General features: G+C 49.6%; 3 protein-coding genes across 3 annotated transcripts; 1 reads left to right on the top strand and 2 right to left on the bottom strand.

Moving 5' to 3' along the window:
- Window positions 1-234: 234 nt before the first annotated feature.
- NUP88 (nucleoporin 88) lies at window positions 235-9,443 on the bottom strand. Its single transcript, XM_074160506.1, has 17 exons — window positions 9,172-9,443; window positions 8,682-8,851; window positions 8,093-8,218; window positions 7,808-7,894; window positions 7,230-7,406; window positions 6,300-6,483; window positions 5,722-5,872; window positions 4,974-5,072; window positions 4,732-4,822; window positions 4,457-4,558; window positions 3,583-3,741; window positions 2,988-3,113; window positions 2,409-2,474; window positions 2,091-2,171; window positions 1,688-1,814; window positions 852-970; window positions 235-461 (listed from the first exon to the last, which is right to left on the bottom strand). Exons 1-17 carry the CDS (start codon window positions 9,427-9,429, stop codon window positions 398-400), a joined length of 2,187 nt encoding a protein of 728 aa, XP_074016607.1. The 5' UTR covers window positions 9,430-9,443; the 3' UTR covers window positions 235-397.
- Window positions 9,444-9,554: 111 nt separating this feature from the next.
- RPAIN (RPA interacting protein) lies at window positions 9,555-12,586 on the top strand. Its single transcript, XM_074160687.1, has 7 exons — window positions 9,555-9,643; window positions 9,881-10,060; window positions 10,604-10,667; window positions 11,159-11,273; window positions 11,497-11,560; window positions 11,683-11,817; window positions 12,354-12,586. Exons 1-7 carry the CDS (start codon window positions 9,566-9,568, stop codon window positions 12,381-12,383), a joined length of 666 nt encoding a protein of 221 aa, XP_074016788.1. The 5' UTR covers window positions 9,555-9,565; the 3' UTR covers window positions 12,384-12,586.
- Window positions 12,587-13,146: 560 nt separating this feature from the next.
- C1QBP (complement C1q binding protein) lies at window positions 13,147-19,660 on the bottom strand. Its single transcript, XM_074160580.1, has 6 exons — window positions 19,329-19,660; window positions 18,048-18,198; window positions 16,752-16,842; window positions 15,797-15,892; window positions 14,876-14,998; window positions 13,147-13,585 (listed from the first exon to the last, which is right to left on the bottom strand). Exons 1-6 carry the CDS (start codon window positions 19,582-19,584, stop codon window positions 13,436-13,438), a joined length of 867 nt encoding a protein of 288 aa, XP_074016681.1. The 5' UTR covers window positions 19,585-19,660; the 3' UTR covers window positions 13,147-13,435.
- Between the last annotated feature and the right edge of the window lie 1,650 nt (window positions 19,661-21,310).

The following is a 21,310-nucleotide window of genomic DNA, read 5'->3' as shown; positions in this document are numbered from 1 at the left end:
CAAACCAAAAAGCTGCTGAAGTGTGTGCGCTTCTCTGGTCTTTCTACTCTGCCTCAGGCCTCCCTGCAGTAACCGGGCCCCGGACCGAGGGTAGGAGAAGGCTCCCAGAGTCACTTTCTGAAGGCAGTAGCAATTCCCCACCCCTGAGGTAGCTGTAAGTATTACACGGTAACATATTTAAGGGTTAAAATACCTGCTGCACAGGTAGAAAACGCAAAGAAAAGCACAGCATTTAAGGAGTCTTATCAAAAGTATTTTATTTCACAGTCCATCTTTACAAAATAATAAGTAAAAGGCATATTGTTCAACATACAAATGTTAAATATACAAGGGGAGATACCAGAGAAGATTAAAGCTCGTCCAGCCTTTTGGGTGTAGGTTCCTCCTCATGGACGTGTTAGAAGTTCACGTGGCTTCTGATGTCATTGATCTGTTTGACCATTTCCCTTATGTGTTCTCCCCTTGAAGAAAAACAAATTCAAGTCAAAAGACAGCAAGTCATTTTTGTTCGAGCCTAATGAGGAAGGGGAATACTTCATATGGTAGAAGCAGAGAATGGGAGCACTGTTGCAAATCGTTCTGTTAATTATAGGCAGGCTACAGACTGCCAAAAGATCCTCGGGGGAAAAAGCAGACTTAAAGCAGATTTAGTTTAACAGCAGCATAAGACGGGCAGCGCTGCTGTCACAAGCTGTCACACTGTGCTTCAGGCCATCTCACCAAGCTCCAGCTGGTGCAGCCCAGCCCCTCACGCAGCACAGAGGTTAAATTATACCCTAGAAACTGGAACGGAATTGCTTGTGTTAGTGCCAGGCCTTGGATTCTACAGGAGGATCCAAGCTTTAACTTACTCCTCTTTCAGGACGGTCTGGATGCACTTGCTCTGGTAGGCACTGAGGGTGATGCTGGGTTTGCGGGGGCTGATGCCCTTCTCCATCTTTTTCTGCTGGTATTCCTTTTTCATTTTAACCTGGAAGCCATGTACAAAAAAAAAAGAGGATCCCAGTCAGTGTTGGTACTTACTGCCTGCCAAAGCGAAAGCTTGTTACAGTTACAGATTGGTGTGTCATACTACAATAAATTCCAGTTCTTTTGGGGTTAAACTCTGCTTCTTTTGCACTTTTCCTCCCACAAAGAGAAGAGAAAGTTAGTGCCTGAGCTGAGGAGGGTGCATAGACTTTCTTAGGGTTTATCATAGAATCACAGAAGGGTTTGGGTTGGAAGGGACCTTAAAGATCCTCCAATTCCAACACCTGCCCTGGGCAGGGACACCTCCCACCAGACCAGGTTGCTCAAAGCCCTGTCCAGCCTGGCCTTGAACCCCTCCAGGGGATGGGGCAGCCACAGCTTCTCTGGGCAACCCAGGCCAGGGTTTCACCACCCTCACAGCAAAGAATTTCTTCCTGAGATCTCATCTAAATCTCCCTTCTTTCAGTTTATAACTGTTCCCCCTTGTCCTGTGGCTCCAGACCCTGATCAAGAGTCCCTCCCCATCTCTCCTGGAGCCCCCTTTAGGGAGTGGTACTTTATACTGGGTTGCAGAGCTTCTGTCTATATTAGTAACATGGCTCAGAAGTTATTAAATATGTTGTTGCTAATTTAGCGAAAGTACAAAGTTGCTCTATTGGAAGGACTGTAGCCTGTCAGCACTGTCATTAAGTGTGAGTGAGATAATGCATTCTCTCACCTGCCTGATGGCATTGCTCAGGTGCTGCAGCTGGTCATGTATTGTCTGCAGTTCTTTCCTCATATCTTTCTCACTGTCTGATAGAACAGGAAGTTGAGAGTGGAAACTCCGAAGTACTTTCTTCATCCTTCATGTACAAAGCAGGAAATGTTGCTGGATTAATTTGCCTTTTAGACCAGTTATGCCAACACACCACCAGTCCCACACTTGTGTGACGCTTCCTAAGTCTCAGGACTGGATCTGAACTGACTCAGGTTGGGCTCGAAGTAGTACTGAAAAATCACCGCTGAGCTCCAGCAAAGGGAGTTTCAGAAGAATTTCATTTCTAACTTCCTACCCATTCCTTCTACCACGCTTGCAAACAGCACGTGGCCTGTGAGGAAGCAGCATAGTCTGCACTCACCTGTTCATAATATCTTCTTGCTTCTCTTTGGCTTCCTCATACTTGTCAGCCAAGCGCTCAGCCATCTCCCGCAAACTTTTCCTGTATGCAAGTGAGAAATGTTTATTTACTTTTACATTTACATGCAAGGCTGTGTGTGGGAACAGGACAAGGGGCCTGAAAAAGCTGGAGCAGGGAGTGAACCCACGTGCTTAATTATAGCTGGAAACGCATTCACTTCTCGCCTGTTTCACACAGGACCCTGCATAAAGTACTTCTTGCACAAGGGTGCATCTCCCCTCATGTTTGGCTTGATAAAAACAGACAGATTATACTCACCTTTCCTCTCGACAGTAATTAAGATCTTCCAGTTGTTTCTTTTTCTGTCCCCACAGCAGCTTCACTCTTAAAATAAATACATACATAAAATCAAACCTCCAGCAATCCAGTGGAATCAGGAAAATAAGAGAGAAGTGATTAATGCTTCTAGGAGCATGAAGAACTAAAGACATTGAAAAACAGGCAGTGAAGAGAACAAACAATTACAATTCAAAGAAGCAGAGACTTATTTTATGCAATTTTCTTTTTAGGAGCTTTGTCAGGATTATTGCTGAGGGCAAAGGATTTCCTGCCACCCACAGGCAGAGGCAGACTGACAACAGCAAAAGAGAAGGGTTTTATGTGTGTGTGTTTACTTGTTTTCCTTTCCCCTGTGAGCCACAACAGAGATCGGGTATTATGCTCACCTCTGCCTTCCCTGGTAACTCAACTTCATTTCTGGTATTCCATTAGTCACAGAACACATTTTACTCATTAACAAGGGTTAGTCCAGCAGATGAGGTTTAGTGCTTGATCCTTAGTGACGTTGTTTCACAGAAACATTGTTCAGTAGTTACTTATGAGGGTTTTTCTTCTTACCTTTGCTGAATTTCCTCTTTTGCCAGATCTTGCTTCAGTATGTATTCCTCTCTGAACACTTGTGTGGCTCTGCTAAGAAGCTGAAGGCATTCTTCAGGGGGAGGAGCAGTATCTTTATCCGCAGACCTTAGCAATATGAAGCAGGTTTTGGCAATCCTACTCTTAACATGTTCCTCTGAAAGGCTGAAGGGCTCACAGTAGTTACGCTAAGGGCTCTGGGAGCTCAGTTATCAAAGTGAGGGCTATAATTAAACCTCCTTACTATAAATAATTTTTCTTATACGAGGAAATCTCAGGATATCTTTAAGATACTCAAAACCCAGTGGGACAAGCGCTAAGTGACCTCATCAGCTGAGGTCAGTGCTGCTTTGAGCAGGGGACTGGAGCAAGATAGTTCCCCTCCCAATCTACATAGTCACTTGATGTGATTCTATCCCTGTACGGACAGAGAGGGACAAGGGGACTGCAGGAGCTGCACCCCCATTATTGCTGTGTCCAAGCTAACGCGCTGTTCAGTCAGGAGCTGATGAACAGACACACAGTGTTTCTGAGAGTCTTCCCTCTTCAGGTCCCTTAGGAAAACATATTTACTTACTTCAGAAGCAAGGGATTGGCAGAACTGCGCTGCAGGATGCTTTGGATATGCTTCTCAAAGGAATGCTGTGACTCAGCCAGGATACGGAGAGGGGAAACGGCAACATCTTTGTCTTCTCTGGTGCACAGCAGGGGAGGGGATGCAGGATGGACTGTGCTCCTACCAAAGAACATCACATGGAGAACGTAGTTTAAAACCAGAAAAATAGAAACTACATCAGAGTTTAAATGGTAGTTAAAGTGTGGAATTAATGTATTACAGCAGTAAGTCAGAAATGGTCCAAGAGAAAATATTTCAATTATGTAGTAAATGCAGCTCTAGACAAGGCTGGTGGAGCTCGCATCCCCACAGCTTTCTGTTTGGCTACAGCTGAAACTACCGAGAATTATAAATATCCTTTTACGTAAGGAGAGGGTTCCGTAACAAGGCAGGCACTCAACTGGCAGAACAACCTGCTTTTCAAAGCAGCCTGAAGCAATTTAAGAACCCACATAACCTTGGTACTCATTAAGAATCCCTGTACTACTGTCTGTAAACAAACTTCCGATCTGCAGCTTCCCTCATTATAAAAATTAAGATATAACCCCAACAATACTGTCCAGCACGCTTTGATACAAACTCTTGTCCTAATAGTCATTAAAAGTGATACAGATTAATTATAACCCCTACAAACACCTTAGCATTAGTTAATAACTACTACAATAACACTTAAGTGCTCAGCCAGGGAGTGTTCAGAAGGCAAATTCACTGTGTGTCATTAAGAGGTGCAGAAGTTTGGGGTGAAAGGCTCAAAAGAATAACAATAACAAAATAATATCCCGAGATCCTTTTCATTCAACAGTCACTGATTTCAAACCAATTAAGAGCAACGTACAAGAGAGGCCTTGTAATACACTCATAGGTGTTTGTGATGCAGATCATTGTGGGCCCCAGGATGTCAGAAACGATCCAAAATCCTCTAATCGGAGCAGGTTGCCTGAAGGGAACAAAACACAAGAACGATCCGGTCAAAGAAGTTCTTTGCTCCTGAAGTTGTGCAAGTTCAATCTTTTGGAAAAGAGGCAATTGGTCTAAGCGGATGTGTTTCACAAAGCTATTTTCTGTAGCAACTCACTGATTTGGAAGCAATGGAAAGGGTTTGGTTTTTACCTGCACGGCAAGGGTTTTGTACAAAGAATATGTTCAACAAAGCACTTCTGTTCTGCTCCCAACTCTTGTAAACTGTCTTTGTCTTCTTCATCTGCAACGAGATTTGTCAGAATGCATCAGATCCACTTTGCAGGGCAAGGGATTCTCGTTATTACCCATGTCCACCAACTTGTCACTGGCAAAATGTAGGTGTTTGGATGGTAATCTCTTCCCTCTCCCTGCAACAGAGTCTCTCCACTCACCTGAACCAAGGAATTTGTGGAGTTTATTGATCCACGTCAACCCCACACTGTGGACACCAGCTTCGTGTGTGCAGTGGTATCGAGAGGGACATTTCGGATCTGAAATTTAAACAGCAAATGTAGAAGGCTGAGAAAAACTCATCCTTCAAACCTGCACTGTTGAATATGCGTGTCAACTTATTGGCCAGTCAGCGTTAACATCTTCTTGCAAGTACTAACTCATCCGTATCCAAAAACTGAGCTAGATGTTCTGCATAAAATTAAATCATGCTTGAAATACCTGATGAATTGTTTTGAACTATTCCTCTCACATCTGTATCAATCCACTAGATTTTATGGGGCAGATCAGTTACAGCCAGCAGACCAGCATGCTGACAGACTGTTTGCCCTACCCAATCTCCTGCCCCACAATTACATGGGATAGTCTAATAAGCAGATACCAATTCTTTCCTCAGGATCCCCATCCCCACAGCACTTCCTTGCATTCACAGGTGATTCCAGATGCAGCAACTTCACTTTATAATCCACAGCGGCAAGAATCTAGTATTACGTGACCATGTAACCTGCCCTTGAGTGAACACTAAAGCACCTCCCAGGTTTGCTCCTTCCACAGCTTTACTGAAGACATCAGGCAAATCCTTATTCCAATACCACTGTTTGACACCAATGATAACTTGTAAATAGCTTGATCCTAAATTCATTAAATAAAGCAAGTAAAAGCCAACAATCATCTGAACGACAACCCTACCTCGATGCAGTTTGATTGGGCAAGAGAAATCGGACTCCAAAGGCTCTTCTTCATCTCCTGATGCCAGTTTCAGTGCAAGTTCCAGCTCAACACATTCAAACACGTACAGGGAAGGAATGAGATCAGATCTTGGGTCCCATGACTTTTCTGACTGTAAAAAGCATTTAATTCTTCTGTGAGACATCATTTAAATAGAAATGCCAACATAAACAGCATCAGGAAGCAGTTAGATAATACAGGGAAGAGTATTAACTGTTAAGGAAAGTAGTTCAAGTCCCTTTATTTTTTAACTGAAAAAACCCTCAGAAACAGTGTTCCTTCTTAGAAGATCCTCTTTCAAAAACTTCATAATTTTGATTAAAAAGTCATCTACCAGCAGGATTCACAGAACTGACATGTAAAATAAAATCACCAGAGAGTCACAGGGACTGGCTGGAATAGGAGGAAGACTCGTTACCTCATCATAAAACAATGCAGCTTTTGCACTTGGCATTCACTTCCAGGCACCTCGCCATCTTGCAGCCAGGAACTAAAGAAAGAAAAATGCATATTGGAAAAAAAAAAACAAGGCAAGGTACCTGCTCATCATCCTCTTCTCCATCCAGCACCACGCAGTGATACAGCATTCCCGACTCGGTGGCAATCACCAGGATGTTTGGAACACAAGGCAGGCACAGGACAGCACAGGCATCGTAGCCGTAGTTATCTTCCGCAGCAGGGTGCATGGGCAGGGGGCCAAGCAGCTTCCCAAGATTCCCAGTGCTGGAATAAAGCAGACGTGTTCACAACACAAGGTGTGGAAGGAGAGTTCCCTGCGGTTGCCTGCGGGAGGTTTGCTGCACAATAACCACAAAATATGGCTAATTAAAAAAAAAAACAAACCCAACCCTACAGACAGGATCTGCTCAATGCTGCATCATTTCTCCGGCAGAGGCCAACAGTGCTGTTTCTAACCTAAATACCACACGTTTTTAGTATTCAGTTACACAGGATCTTGCTTGTAAAGTTTCAACCATCTTCTCAGTTATCTGAAGTAATCTTTTATTGTATCATGTTTATATTCTTGACTTTTCATTACGGAACACCCCTGTGTTTTATGACCTTAAAATATTTTTTTCCTGAGATGCCACTGGCTCTTTCAGCCTCATCCAAAACTCAGAATCTCTGCACTGCGAACTGAAGGCCCCAAAATACACCTAACAGCCTCAGACCCACTGATATTTTAACAGTCCGGTGTCTTAATTTCAAATTTCTGATTGTCAGCAACAGACAGTGAGTTCTCAGCAGTGGAAATGGCACCCATAACATCTGGATGAAAAAGGATGGCACACTATTCTTGGATTTCAGTCTGTTAGCACTGCCACAAAGATAAAACAGGCTGCAATACAGTAAAACTCAGCCCAGCCTCCATTAGAGAGTCCCAGCCAAACTGAGAGATGGGTCTCCGACCCTAACACAGTACAAACATACAAGCAGCTGATGAAACCCGAGGATGAACGGGACCCTACCTCTGTAGCAGGCTGATATACGTGAGGAATGTCTCTCCATTTTCATACAAAATGTACAGCGGATAGGCCAACGCTTCTTCGCTCCCTCGCTGCCCAAGAATGTTCTTTGGGACCGGCACTAGGGGTCCAAAGTCAAACGCCACCGCAGTCTCTCCCAGCGACGCTGTATAGGCTCTCCTGGGGACAAGACAGAACATGGCCTGAAGTCAGCAGTGACTGTGAGAACACACGTGTTTAGGTCCATCAGTATGTGCTGCCAAATTACTGCTAAATACCTGTCCATCAGTACTTTGACATATGCTATTTTCAGCAACAAAAGCACACGGGTAAAATCCTTATGGTACCTCATTTCTGCACTACACCCACCAGCCAGCCCAGCTTCGCAGGAAAAAAGAGGAGGGAGTACTGGTATTTCCCATGTATTGCATCAGTCTGTGACTTGATTAACAGAGACCCTCAAGTTTTCCCTCTCCAACTAGGCCAAGAGGTAGATTTATCCCTTATTCATTAAAAACACAACTGAGAATACAGAGCTTATTCTGTCAGAAGCATTGCAAAATACAAGAAGCCACACCAACCCTTTTTTGATTGTAAGAGTCTCTTCCTCAGTGTCTGAAAGAGCAATCACTTTGATGGGTGTCTGAGGTACCTTCAGGCTGTAAAACCTAGAGGAAAGAAACAGCAGCAGTGTTCATTCAGCCAGCGGTGTTGTACAGTCCCCGCTGGTGCAGGAACATCGGCTGGTATCTGTCTAAAACTTCTCCCATCCTATTTTTTATTGGTAATCCTGGTAAGAATGGCAGGATACAAATATCTAATGAAAAATCAGACCGGCTATGACAAAAAAAACCTACTGCTTTTACCTTATAGTATTATCTGAAGTCAAGAGCACAATATGGGGCTCTAACGTCTCACAGGGATACCAGGCAGCGTGCTTTAAAGTCAGAGATGTTGAACTCGTGAAGAACCTTTCCGCAATAGGAATAGTGCTGAAGTACAGAACAGAATTACACACTGTTACAAGAAACACAGAACAAGTTATTTCTAAAGGGGAGGGGGAGCAGGAGGCGCTAGAAACCAAATAAAAAGGTTTCAAATCCATTAGCTGTATTATTCTTAAAATTGGAGGAACAGATTTAACTTGAAGCCCTTTGTTATTTCCACCTGGACACGAGCTTTTAGCTACCACAGCTAAAAGACCCCAGGAAGGCTAGAGAAAATACTACAGAGGAGCACCTTACTCCTCAGCAATTGCAACAAGTTTGAAAGGTCATTTCCTTGGGGCACTTGACAACCAGCAAATTCCTGAGCCAAAATAACTTCATTTGTGATTGTCCCTACAACCCAGATACCACCCATGTCTTCCGTATTGGCGTGGCCCCGAGAGAGGAGTGGCTGTGGAGGAAGGACGGCAGGACAGGGATGTCATTAACCGCCTGAGGTCTCACCCACCTACAGTTCACCGTGGATTTCCCACCTTCAAACTCTGAATTCTTCCCCCAGCGTTTAGGCAGCTCCAGCACCATGAGCCCCTTCGTACCGATGAGCGCCACATGATGCTGCGTGGGGCTTAGCAGTGTCTGATAAACCTCAAACAGGGGCGGGTTTATGCAGATAAGGGTCTGAAAATACAAATATTGCGGTCAAAGCACAAGTCATTGAAAGTGCTCACGGAAGCACGGCACATACTTCAGATGGAGATTTGTACAATGGTGCAGAATGAGGGGAAAACTCGCCTCCAGCCACGGCCAAGCACAAAGTGACGGGTTTCTCTGAGGAAAAGCTGAGGGAAGGCTCTCAGCCCGAGAGCGGGCTGGAGGGTGACCACCCGGCCCGGAACCTTCAGGGATCGCCCCCCCCACCTCAGCTGCGCTCCCGTCACGGCTCCCCCTTCCCCACAACGGTCCCCTCATCCCCTCACAACCGCCCGCCAGGCCCCTACCTGGTAGCGGCTGAGCCCGGCAGGGTCGGGCCCGCCGAGGCGGCGGAGGCCGATGGTGTGGAGGGCGCTGTGCTCGCTGTCCCAGAGGAAGAGGTCGCCGTCGAGGCCGAAGAGGAGGTTGCGGATGAGGGGGGGCCGGCCGGGGGTGCTGGCGGTGGCGGGTACGGCGGCGGGGACGCGCTCGCGGAGGCGGCTGAGCACCGCGTGCTGCGGAAGGGCCGCGCGCCACTGCTCCGCCGGGCCCCACTCGGCCGCCATCGCCGCCGCGCAGCCGCCGCGCCGCGATGACGTCACCTTCCGCGCCGCCAATCGGTGGAGCCGCACCGCCCCCCCTTCCCTGTCACTCCGCGCCGGGACTACATTTCCCGGCGTGCCCCGCGGCGCCAGGCGGGCGATGGAGGCGCCGGTGCGGCGGCACCGCGCTCGGTACAAGGGCCCGGCCGCGCCGCCATGGAAGGAGACCTACCGCCAGGTGAGCGGGGCGGGGGGCTCTGCGCGCTCCTGCAGGCTCGGTTCATCCCCCACTCTGGGCCGGCCAGGCTCGGTCCCGCCCGCCGGGTGAGGCAGGCCGGGCTTGGCCCCTTCCCAACCCCGCTCTGTACGAGCCCGGCGCCGCCGCGGGCCAGTGGAGGCCAGGCCCCGATGGGAGCCGTCATCCCGCTCCCGTCCCCGGCACTGACGGGCCCCCTGCGGTCTGCTCCCCCCGCAGCGCTGCATGGAGAGGCTGAGGAGCAGCCGGGCCAAACTGCTGGACCGGTACCGCCAGGCCGGGGAGAGGGTCTACGGCCCGGCGGCGGGTGCGCTGCTGGTGCAGGAGGTGATGGAGCTGGAGTGGCAGGGGCTGCAGGAGAGCCCGCCGGCCCCCGGGGGCACGGAAGCCCTGGCCCAGGTCAGTACATGCTCTGGGGCTGGTGCGATCTCCAGCATCAACACGGTCCGTGTCTAACGCGGGTGAACCAAATACATCGTCCTGCAGCTGTAACCTCGGCTGGAGCTGGCAATACTCACTGTGATTCCTGCTTCTGCAGCTAGTGTGGGGTGTGGTGCTGTGAAAGTGCTTGTCTTTGGGCCCACGAGCGGGGAACTTCCTTATTTCCTTCACAAACTACTGCATGTGAATTGCAGCGCAGGGTGGGTTCCTCATCAGAGCTCTGTCACTGACTGCTCCTGAGAACAGGAATAAAATGTCAATGTTTTAAAAAGCAAGTTCCCAGACAGGCTGTGTTCAGATCCATTGTGGCTGGCTTTGCACAGGTGATAATATTAGAGATCGCTTTACGCAGTGCATGGCTTTGCAAATACAGAGATTTGCAAATACAGACAGAAGAATAAGCAGAATGAATTTACGTTGCAGTGGCAGCTCAGTCAGGTGCTGGAAGTTAAGTGAGAAAGTAGCCAGAATGGGAGAATCACTGACTGATGCACCTTTCAGATGCTAGAGGACCCCGATGAGCTAGCAGTACTGGAGGAGATCCAACAGGAATTGATCTTGCAAGGTAATTTCTCTATGTATTTTCTGACTCTTCTTTGGTTTGTAATGCTCCTGAATTTCTAGTAATCCAAACTCACCGAGATTCTTGTAGGCCATGAGATACCAAAGAGCCTCCAATTTCTCATTGAGACTCTTTTTGACAGTTTTAAGAGTTCTAAGTTTCATTTTAAGATCTGTGACAAGCTAAGAAAAGAGGAGACCAGAGAAACAGCTCTGAGGTGTTTAGGAGCTGTAGGAAACTGTATAAATCAATCCAGACTGTTTCTAAATTTTTGGTTGGAGAGTGGAGTCGCCCACTTGAGACTGGCTAAAGATGGAGCCATAGGAAAAACTGGGTTAACAGGAATAATTTCCTCAAGTGTAGAAATCTGATACAAAGGAAGAAAAGTTCAGAAACTAGTGGCTGCCCCAGCCTCCAACCTGCCCAATGGGTGCTGCTTTGTCTTCAGTTCCTAACGGTTCCTGGGGTGGGGGTATTTTGCTGTGTTGTTACAGAACAGTCCGTTATAGAAGAGTACGAGCGAAGTCTGCAGTTTGATGAAGAATGTCTCAACGCGATGCTTGATGGCTTGGATGCCAGCGACGAGGTCATCTGCCCAGTGTGCAGAAAGTAAGAAAGCCCGTGGCCTTGGAATGAGGGTCTCCGCTCCCCTACGGCAGTTTGGGCTTAGCAACAGACACAAGCAGTGGGCAGAGGCTGCTGCTAGTGTTAATTTCAACAGGAAAAAAAAAAAAAAACCAACCCTGAGCAATGATTTCCTAGATCTAACAGGTGTTTTCTGTTTTGCTTTGTTCTGGTTATTGTGGTGATGCTCATCGTATGCTCTTTCTAGGAATAACCTGACTGTGAGGAGTAACTTGGTTTTTTGCCAGTGTGGGTTATACATCAGGACGCAGGTAAGCTGCGCTGAGTGGCCTGTTAAATGTGACATCTTAGGTCTGCTGCTGCGAAGAGGCACTTTGAAGCTACAGACAGCAACTTAAGTGTAAGATTTCTTTTTAACCCATTTTTTTCTCAGGGTATGACAGAAGAGAAGCTTCGGTCACTTCTAGAAAACACTGTCACAGAGCATAGTCACAGGTGCTTTCACAACCCCGAGTTTACAGTTACCAGCGGGATGGAGGAGGAAGCCAGTCTCCTCATGAGCTGCCCGGTGAGTCCTAATGTCAGCTTCCTGGAAAGGATCTCTGCTGGGATCCACGTCTCCATTACAGGGGCAGATCCCAGGGGTTTGTGTTGCTGTTTTTCCAAACTTCCTTGGAAATGGGTTTACTTTTGACCACCAGTAACTGTAAAAGGAAGAGCCAAATTACAAAATTTACCTTAACTGCTGGATTAGGGAATCCTTCAAGGACCTGTCAGACTTTGTGCTTGACCTTTCTCACACCATAGCCAACACCCCCCAAGTTTTGTGTGGAGCATCTGTTCAGACAAATGATTCATGAAGAAAAGTTTTAAAATTTACTTCAGTTTAAGCCTCCTCTCAAGGCTCACCCATACCTCTGAGAAAACACATCCCAGCCCTGTGGCTCAAGCGACAGCTACCAAGTTTTTAGCTTTGCAGCTTATGTAAAATCGCTGTGTGTGCCTATATGGTGTTAGGAGCACAGCATTTCAAATCGTTTTGACCATCAATAATTCATTTTATACATTGCTACAGCTGCTCTGTTCAACCTTTTTTTTGTAAAGGTCTGTGACTCCTGGACAATTCTCCTGTAAGTTGATTCGACTGCTGCTTTTTTTTTTTTTTTTTACTGGAAGGACTTCAAGACTGAAAATCCACCCAGAGCTGCTAGTGGTTTTATGTATATACTTGTAACTGCTGTGTCGAAAAGACACTTGAAAAGGCAGTAGCACTGCCTTGACCTGCACTTTTAATGGCACAGTATATGTTTTGAAATAAAAATACTTAAGTTTATTTCAGCCTTCGTCTTGTCTTAATGATCTCGCAGCTCAAATTGGATTTCAGCTTTGGTTTCAGTTCAAACTGACCTTCAAGCAACAACCGGAGCCAGGGGTGGGAGCAGATGGCCACAGCTGCTGCCTCCAGCAGCGCCTCGGACATCAGCAGCCACCGTCGCTCTGCTGGAACCAGAGTGCTCTGGCCTCCCTGCGGTATTTTTCTAGAATAGTTGCTTTAATACTAATATAATAGCTCATGGCAGCACATCCCTCTTTCAAACAGCTCCTCAAACACACTGAATTCTATTCCCTAGCACATAGCCAGCCAAGACTTCTAGAATAAGATTCCCATTCATAATTAGCATTCCTGGCCAGCAACCTTCCTGCTCCAGCCACAGCCCCGACAGAGGGACACTGCATGGCTGGAGGTGCTGGAATAGCTCTTCCTTGAGAACACTACGCCGGGACACACCACGCTGCATGTGTATTAACACTGGCACACACAGACCCCTGCCATGGTTTTTATGGCAGCTCTCTGGTCAGCAATGGCACAGCAGGAAGGAGAGAAACCACCGGTTTTCAGTGATATGTTGGACAGCTTTTATTCTTCACATTCATTCTTAATTGTACAAAACCCACCGAGTAGGGTGAGGCCGATTCCGGGACCGTAATGTTAGAGACCTTGATCTGGGCTGCAACATAAATACATATCCTCAAATACAAGCAAGAATCCTCATTTTCCCATGATGCCGGTTTCCAAACTCGAAGTTACTTATTCTCCGTGTCTGTTGTGAAGATACATTTGGGTATTGCTGCCTGGAGCAGCGCTGGGGAATACCCACACTGGGAGATACATTTCCTGCCCTGACCTACTGACATTTGACAAAGCTTTTAAGGTCTTCAAGGAATTTAATGTACTCCTGGTGCTCCAGCGCAGTGCTGAGCTCTATTAACTCATCAGCAAAGGTGTTGTCCACTCCTCGATCGGCCAGGAAATCCATTAGGTGATCGTACAGAGCCTGGAAGCAATGAACAGGAAACTTCTTTAGCACAGCACACCTGGGGAGGGGTTGCTTTTAAAATGTCCCACGGTGGTTGGTGTTTCTTTCTCCCAGGAAGATGAGACCCACCTCCCGTAGGAGACCAGGCAGCTCTCCATCCCCTTCTCGGCTGGGCTGGCCTGGGGAGTAACATTTGGAGGGAGGGGGACGAGGAACAAGTCACATAAACCCAAACCCAACATTACAAACGAGCTGCACTCGGGAGATGATGAACTGGGGGTAGGAGTCAGCAGGTAAAGTCCATCAGAGATTTCACCCACCACGCTCTGCCCGGCCCCTCGCTGTAGTGCTGTGGCCTTGGGGTGAACTGCTCTAACCGTATCTGGAAAGGGTGGTCTCTGATGTAAATATTTGAGACTAAATCTTTTACAATCTTTTTTTTAATTTATTTATTTCTTCTTTTTAATCCTACTTAACTGTTACAGCTCCAGTGTATCTTACTGCTTGTGGGTTCCCCCTCGCTCCTCAGGAGAACAGATCCGTTATTAATGCTAATACCTGCCCTGTGTTTCTTGTTTGGTTTGGGGTTGGTTTTGGTTTGGTTTTATTTTTTAAACAGACCAGTATTACTGAGCAAACGATTAATTTTGGACTTTTAAAATCTGAATAGATGACAAATCATGCACATTTTTTAATTAATTTCCATCTCAAGTCAGGGAGGGGAGAAAAAAAAGCCCTGTGGGATGTTTTAGAGCACACTAACCAATTCTAACGTGAATGCTTCCCAAAGGGAGAGACACTCCAGGAATAAAGTTTTAATCACAGGATACACAGCCTCCAACTAAGATTTAAGCTTTCAAAGCCTGGCATTGAGAACATATAAGCAGCTGCCAGATTCTGGGGCAGACTGGCTTTTAGTGTCACCACCACAAAACCGTAACTGGCAACCCCGGGTGTGTACACACGGTGTCTGATAAGCGACATTATTAAACACACAGATTAAAAGATATCTGAGCAAGTGTCAAAGCCTCTCTGAAACGTCACAGCTGCCAGGAAATCACCAACTTACAAAGCCTGGAACAGAACAAGTTTTGGCGTGTCGGTCCCTGACAGGCAGTAACGCCCCGAGCACTGCACAACCGCGGGGAGCGGGTAATAATCCTCCCTCCGCAGCAGAACCACGTCTCGTGGGGCGGAGAAGGGAAATCCCTCGCCTCAGGCATCCTCACTCATAACTCGGGAACAAAGAGCCGGGCGAGGCAGGTTGAAGCGATCTCTGCAGCCTCCGGCCGCGTCAGCAGCACTTACCCAGTCAAGGGAATCCGTGTTGAGGGTGTAGTTGGTGTCCTTCCAATCCGATTCTCCGGTAGGCTGAAAACTCACCTCCCGAATCGTGAAAATATCACTTTCTTCCTCTCCCTCATGGCCAACCTGAAACAGGAGAGGAGATGAGATGCAAGACAGACGTTAGTTCTACTGGGCGCCTTCAGGCATCTCATCCCAAAACAAAAGAGTATTTCACTGCAGGCTGAACCCCAGGACCAGTATTAAAGCTGTGCCGCTGAAGACAAGCGCGGACATGCCCGAGAAGGCAGGAAATCCTCGAAGAGGTGAGACTGCCAGCAGCCTGATTTTCAGAGAGATGTGAAAACCTCTTCTGTGTGGCTCTAAATCTGTCTTCACACATCTGCCTAACCCTTGTCAGCCAGGACAGGCTGCATAAACGATGTTAAGGTTTACAAAATCAATCATAAATACCAGTCTGAACCAAAGCTCTCCCTTCCATGTGTCCCCCGCTCCTCTTTCTTTTTAAGCCCTATTTCTTTGTGACACCTCACATCTACGAGATTTGCAAGTTGCTGACACACTGTGTTAAATCCATCTCGTTCCGGCCATTCCTGTTTACCCCTCTCAAGTTGCCACGCTGTTAAAGTTAAGCCTCCCCCCTCTACTGTAATTCCAGAAACTGGGCAATAGGCAGCCGATCGGAAACACCAGGCTGGGATGTGAGGAACGCAACAGAACATCTCCTCCCCAGAAAGTGTTCTTGCAAACACCGTGCCCTTTTCTTTGTGTTTAAAAACAGAGAGATCAGAGGAGGCTGCATTTTCTGCCAACTCGGAAAAGCCAGAGTCGATAAAAAGCAGTTGGATTCAACAGCAGCACAATCACTCTGCACCCACAGCCCAGAGTGGGCTCCGGCTGACACACAACCGGTTTGACACCCACCTCGTCTTCGGGATAATGGCAGTCAAGGACAAGCGTCTGTTTTGTGTCATCTTTTATTACTTCCACAACGAAGTTTGGAGTCGATGTAAGTTCAGGCTAAAGGAGAGAACAGTTGCATCAGCACTGGGGTCTGAACAGGAGCCAAAGCAACAGCAACAGCCCAGCAACAGCCTATCCAGCGCAGGTTGTCCCCTGTCACCCTTTTCCTGGGAGCATCTGCCACCCCCTGCCAACCCAGAGAGCCTGGATGGGTCCCCCCAAAGCGACAGGAACAGGCAACAGGCTCAGATTGTTCTGAGAGCGGGAGCAGCCCGTGCCTGCAGAGACACGGACTGCGCACAGATGACACGCACTGCGCCTTCTCAGCACAGACGGACACCCGGGGGGGAAGCGACCCACAAGCGTCCCCACTATCGTCCCACCCAGCTGAGCGCAACGCGCTGGAATAAACAGTGCCCTTCAGAAAGGGCAAGTTAACTGCTACACACCGAGCAGCCACGTTCCTGACAGGTTCAGCACCAGCCTCACTGAGGATGAAGCCATCTGCCTCAAATTATATTGCTCATTTACAGTTTTTATGGGTATTTTTATTAAAAAGGAGTGAGACGCTTCTGACCAACCAAACCACGCAAGTGAAGGCACGTGAATGGCTTTGGGTTTCGTTGACGTTGTCCACCCCCACCGGGAGTTACGCTAAGAACAAAAGGCAGCATTTATCGCAGGGAGCTGCAAACGCAAGAGACACCCAAGCTTCTCTCGTTTCTCCTCCTGGAGCTGTCTCACCCTGCTCTGCTGCAGAGAGGAGGGTCACAGCCAAGCCAGAGAAACCTGCATTTTGTGACTTCATGCTCCCAGATATCAAAGGAGAGAGGAGAAAACCCCTTAGCATTTAAGGGCAAGGTTCTACTGTCCCTCCGTGTACCCGTCACCGAAGTGCACACTGAGACCAAGTTACCTCCTGCTCATCGGGTTTCTGCCCCTCTTGTGGTTCGTCATCATCAACCGAGGGTGGAATGCTGTTATTGATGTTGAATGTGACCGTTATCCTTCAAAAGAAACAGAAGCCGTTACTTTGAACGCACTCAAAAAATACCCACAAAAATTTCTTCTGTTCAAGCTTTTGTTGTGGGGACAGTGTCACCAGCGCCGAGTTCACATGCCGTGACCCAGGCTGCGCACTGCAGCTTAAAACCCGTGCCTGAATGAAGCGGAATTCCTCCAGCTGCTCTCGCAAAGGAGCGTTTTTTCAAGTTTTATTGGACTACACTGTCATTTTTAATACATGAAACTTTGTAACACACAATACGGTAGCAAGTGGGGGGGACCTTCAACAAGGCCAAGTGCCGGATCCTTCACTTGGGTCACACCAACCCCCTGCAGCGCCACAGGCCTGGGGCAGAGCGGCTGGAGCTGCCCCAAGGAAAAGGACCTGGGGGTGTTGGTCACAGCCGGCTGAATACGAGCCAGCAGTGTGCCCAAGTGGCCAAGAAGGCCACCAGCATCCTGGCCTGGATCAGGAACAGCGTGGCGAGTAGGACTCGGGAGGTGATCATCCCACCGTACCCGGCACTGGTGAGGCCCCACCTCGAGTGCAGTGTCCAGTTTTGGGCCCCTCACCACAAAAAAGACATTGAGGTGCTGGAGCGGGTCCAGAGAAGGGCAACGGAGCCGGTGAGGGGTCTGGAGAACAAGTCTTGTGAGGAGCGGCTGAGGGAGCTGGGGGTGTTCAGCCTGGAGAAAAGGAGGCTGAGGGGAGACCTTCTCGCTCTCTACAACTCCCTGAAAGGAGGGTGTAGTCGGGGGGGGTCGGTCTCTTCTCCCAAGTCACAGGCGATGGGACAAGAGGAAACGGCCTCAAGTTGCCCCAGGGGAGGTTCAGATTGGAGATTAGGAAAAATGTTTCCACCGAAAGGGTTATTAAGCCTTGGAATGGGCTGCCCAGGGAAGTGGTTGAGGCACCATCCCTGGAGGTGTTTAAAAGCCGGGTTGACACGGTGCTTAGAGACATGGTTTAGTGGTGGGTTTATCAGAGTTGGGTTGGTGGTTGGACTCGATGATCTTAAAAGTCCTTCCAACCCAGACAGTTCTATGATTCTACGATAAAATAAAGAGCCTCCACAGGGTACAACTGGCACAGGCCGGACCAACAGCAACAAAACTGACAGGAGCTCAAGAGGAAATGTCATTATCATTTACCCGCCCCCTCGGGCGCAGGGGCGGCCCCGAGGAACCCCTCCGAGGCCACACTCACTTCTCCCCGGCGATCTTCCGCACCAGCTTGGCCTCTGTGCCGTGGACCTCCAGCTCCCACCCCCCGGACACCTTGGGCAGGGATTTGTGTTTCTGGATCTTCTTCTCCTCTTTGATCTCATCCGTCAGGAACTGCGCAAAGGCCTTGTCGCCTGGCGGGGAGAGAGAGGGGGGGGGGGTGTTAAAGAATGGATGCGGGGGGGTTAAGGAAGGGATGTGGGGGCAAGGAAGGGGGAGGGTAAGGAAAGGAGCTGGGAGGTTAAGGAGTGGGGGCTAAGAATGGATGTAGGAATTAAGGAAAGGGGAGTTAAGGAATGGATGGGGGGGTAAGGAAAGGAGCTGGGGGGGGTAAGGAAAGGAGCTGGGGGGGGTAAGGAAAGGAGTAGGGACTAAGAAAAGAGAGGTAAGGAATGGCTGGTGGGGGTAAGGAAGGGAGAAGCTAAGGAAAAGAGGGGTGTAAGGAATGGATGGGGGTAAGAAGGGATGGGGGGTTAAGGAAAAGGGGAGCTGAAGGAACAGATGGGGAACATAAGGAAAGGGGGGATTAAGGAATGGACGGGGGGAAGGAAGGAAAGAGGGGGGAAGGAAAGGAGTGGGGTCTAAGAATGGATGGGGAGATCAAGGAAGGGGGGGGTAAGGAATAGATGGGGGGTAAGGAAGGAAGAAGCTAAGGAAAAGAGGGGTGTAAGGAATGGAAGGGGGGTAAGGAAAGGAGTGGGGGCTAAGAAGGGATGAGGGGTTAAGGAAAAGGGGAGCTGAAGGAATAGATGGGGAATGTAAGGAAAGGGGGGGGTTAAGGAATGGACGGGGGGGAAGGAAAGGAGTCGGGTCTAAGAATGGATGGGGAGGTCAAGGAAAGGGGGGTGGGGTACGGAATGGATGGGGGGGTCCAGGAAAGGGGAGGGGTAAGGAATGGATGGGGGGGTCAAGGAAAGGGGAGGGGTAAGGAATGGATGGGGGGATCCAGGAAAGGGGGGTGGGGTAAGGAATGGATGGGGGGGTCCAGGAAAGGGGAGGGGTAAGGAATGGATGGGGAGGTCAAGGAAAGGGGAGGGGTAAGGAATGGATGGGGGGATCCAGGAAAGGCCCGGGGGCAGGACAAGCCCCTCCCACCCGCCACGTGCTGCCCGGGGCGGGGGGGGGGAGGTGTGTGCCAGCGCACGTGCCCCAAGGGCGGGCGCGCTCCCTCCCCTCACAACGCCCCCCCCCGCCCGGGGGTCCCCTCACAGCCCGCCCCGGCCCCGCGCTCCCCCCCCCCCCCCGCCCTTCCGTCCCCGCTCACCCTCGGTGTGGAGGCCGCCGCAGCCGCAGGAGACGCCGCCGGCCGAGCCCCGCCGCGGGCGGAGCAGCGCCGTCCGCCCCCCGCCGCCGCCCAGCTGCCAGAGGGAGCGCGCCAGGGGCGGCGCGGCGGCGGCGGGGGGCGGCAGGAGGGCGCGGGGAGAGGATGAGGAGGAGGATGAGGAGAGGAGGCGGCGGGGAGGCGGGCGCAGCGGCGGGCGCAGGCCGGCGGCGGCGCGCAGGGCCCGGGCGAGCAGCATGGTGCGGCGAGGAGAGGGCGGCGGGGCGGGGCGGGCAGAGGACACCGCCGGCCCCGGAACCCACCGACCCGCTTCCGGCCCCGGCGGCCACCGCGGCGGGGAGAGGAGGGGAACCGCGGGTTCGAGTCCCGGCCCCGGCAGAAGGGAGAAAGGCAACAGGGTCGGTCACTGAATCACAGAATGGTCCAGGTCGGAAGGGATCATCGAGTCCAACCAAAACCACCCTAAACCGTGTCCCTCAGCGCCACGACTGCCCGCGTTTTAAGTGCCTCCAGAGATGGCAACTCCACTGCTTCCCTGGGCAGCCTGCTCCGGTGTTTGACAACCCTTTCTGTGATGAAACTTTTCTTCAATATCCAACCTGAGCCTCCCCGGCGCAACTTGAGGCCGTTTCCTCTTGTCCCATCACCTGTGACTTGGGAGAAGAGACCGACCCCCCCCGGCTACACCCTCCTTTCAGGGAGTTGGAGAGGGCGAGAAGGTCTCCCCTCAGCCTCCTTTTCTCCAGGCTGAACACCCCCAGCTCCCTCAGCCGCTCCTCACAAGACTTGTGCTCCAGACCCCTCACCGGCTCCGTTGCCCTTCTCTGGACCCGCTCCAGCACCTCAATGTCTTTCTGGTCATGAGGGGCCCAAAACTGGACACTGCACTCGAGGTGGGGCCTCACCAGCACCGAGCATAGGTCACTGCCCCAGTCCTGCTGGCCACACTGTTCCTGACACAGGCCAGGGTGCTGCTGGCCTCCTTGGCTACCTGGGTGCACTGCTGGCTCGTATTCACCCCTATTTTAACTTGAAATTAAAAAGCAAAGACAGTAGGACGTGTACTGGCTGCCTCTCCCTGCCCGGCACTCAGGAAGCTCCAGGGCTGTGGAAAAGCACTAGCGCTTCCCTCTTGGCGACAAGAAGAAGCAGCAGCGTACGTGGTGGAAGCTTCACTCCCCTCCATCGCCCCTCTCTGTTAGAATAGTTGGCTTTCTGGCAAGACCTCAGCAGTTTACTCAGAAAAAGAAAAAAATATTTTTATTTTTTTTTCCTTTAGCAATAAATACTTTACAGGGAAGATTGACCAAGGCAAACTATTTCCCGGCATAAAGCGTTCTCTTTGTCTAAAAGCTGGCGCTATTGCCCTCTATTGAGTAGAAGCACAAAAGGCCCATTGCTCACCATGTGGCCATAGCAGGAGAGCATCGATATCCCTTCATCACGTCGATATTCCTCCATATCACATCGATATCCCCTCATCATGTCGATATCCCCTCCCCATCACATCGCTATCCCACAAGACACTCCGACAAGGAAATGCTGGGACTCGTACCTGAATGTATCGTACCTGTGATCGTTTCTTCCATCCCCACAGCTTTCACGTCGCACAAAACAACACGCAGGACTTTGATTTTTGCCATCACTTCTTTATTTTGGGAAAAAGATACAAATTAGTTCCAAATAAACACCCATCCCCTCCCTTAAACAGACCCTTGGGTTAGACTGCCCAAACAAAATGTGCTTATATTCCATTTTTCCTCTACAGATGCAAAGTCTGTAAAACCACGGAACAGACAGACACAGTGCTTTGATAATTCCCTGCAGTGTGTGTGAGTGAGAACAACTGAAATAGCTGCATTCTCCTCAAATACCAGTCCAAGACTGCCGCTGGTTGTACGTACAAAAGTGCCAAGTTTTGCCTGTGCCCCACTCACCTTTTTTTTTTTTTTTCTTCATTTTTT

The sequence above is a fragment of the Numenius arquata genome, chromosome 18, assembly GCF_964106895.1.
Source record: "Numenius arquata chromosome 18, bNumArq3.hap1.1, whole genome shotgun sequence".
In the NCBI taxonomy this organism is placed as follows: Eukaryota; Metazoa; Chordata; class Aves; order Charadriiformes; family Scolopacidae; genus Numenius; species Numenius arquata.
Note: the sequence above shows the minus strand (reverse complement) of the source record. Positions and strands in the feature narration are given on the sequence as shown.

What these genes read in the sequence shown, in the direction of transcription:
- NUP88 (XM_074160506.1), bottom strand. Translation starts at nt 9,429, where the DNA reads ATGGCGGCCGAGTGGGGCCCGGCGGAGCAGTGGCGCGCGGCCCTTCCG. An exon ending in GCCAATCCCTTGCTTCTGAA is followed by an intron (nt 3,114 to 3,582) that starts GTAAGTAAATAT and finishes CATATTGCTAAG; the next exon opens with GTCTGCGGATAAAGATACTG. An exon ending in CAGACCGTCCTGAAAGAGGA is followed by an intron (nt 462 to 851) that starts GTAAGTTAAAGC and finishes TTTTTCTTCAAG; the next exon opens with GGGAGAACACATAAGGGAAA.
- RPAIN (XM_074160687.1), top strand. Translation starts at nt 9,566, where the DNA reads ATGGAGGCGCCGGTGCGGCGGCACCGCGCTCGGTACAAGGGCCCGGCC. An exon ending in GCACGGAAGCCCTGGCCCAG is followed by an intron (nt 10,061 to 10,603) that starts GTCAGTACATGC and finishes TGCACCTTTCAG; the next exon opens with ATGCTAGAGGACCCCGATGA. An exon ending in GGTTATACATCAGGACGCAG is followed by an intron (nt 11,561 to 11,682) that starts GTAAGCTGCGCT and finishes TTTTTTTCTCAG; the next exon opens with GGTATGACAGAAGAGAAGCT.
- C1QBP (XM_074160580.1), bottom strand. Translation starts at nt 19,584, where the DNA reads ATGCTGCTCGCCCGGGCCCTGCGCGCCGCCGCCGGCCTGCGCCCGCCG. An exon ending in CGGCGGCCTCCACACCGAGG is followed by an intron (nt 18,199 to 19,328) that starts GTGAGCGGGGAC and finishes TCTCCCCGCCAG; the next exon opens with GCGACAAGGCCTTTGCGCAG. An exon ending in ACACGGATTCCCTTGACTGG is followed by an intron (nt 13,586 to 14,875) that starts GTAAGTGCTGCT and finishes CATTGCTTCCAG; the next exon opens with GCTCTGTACGATCACCTAAT.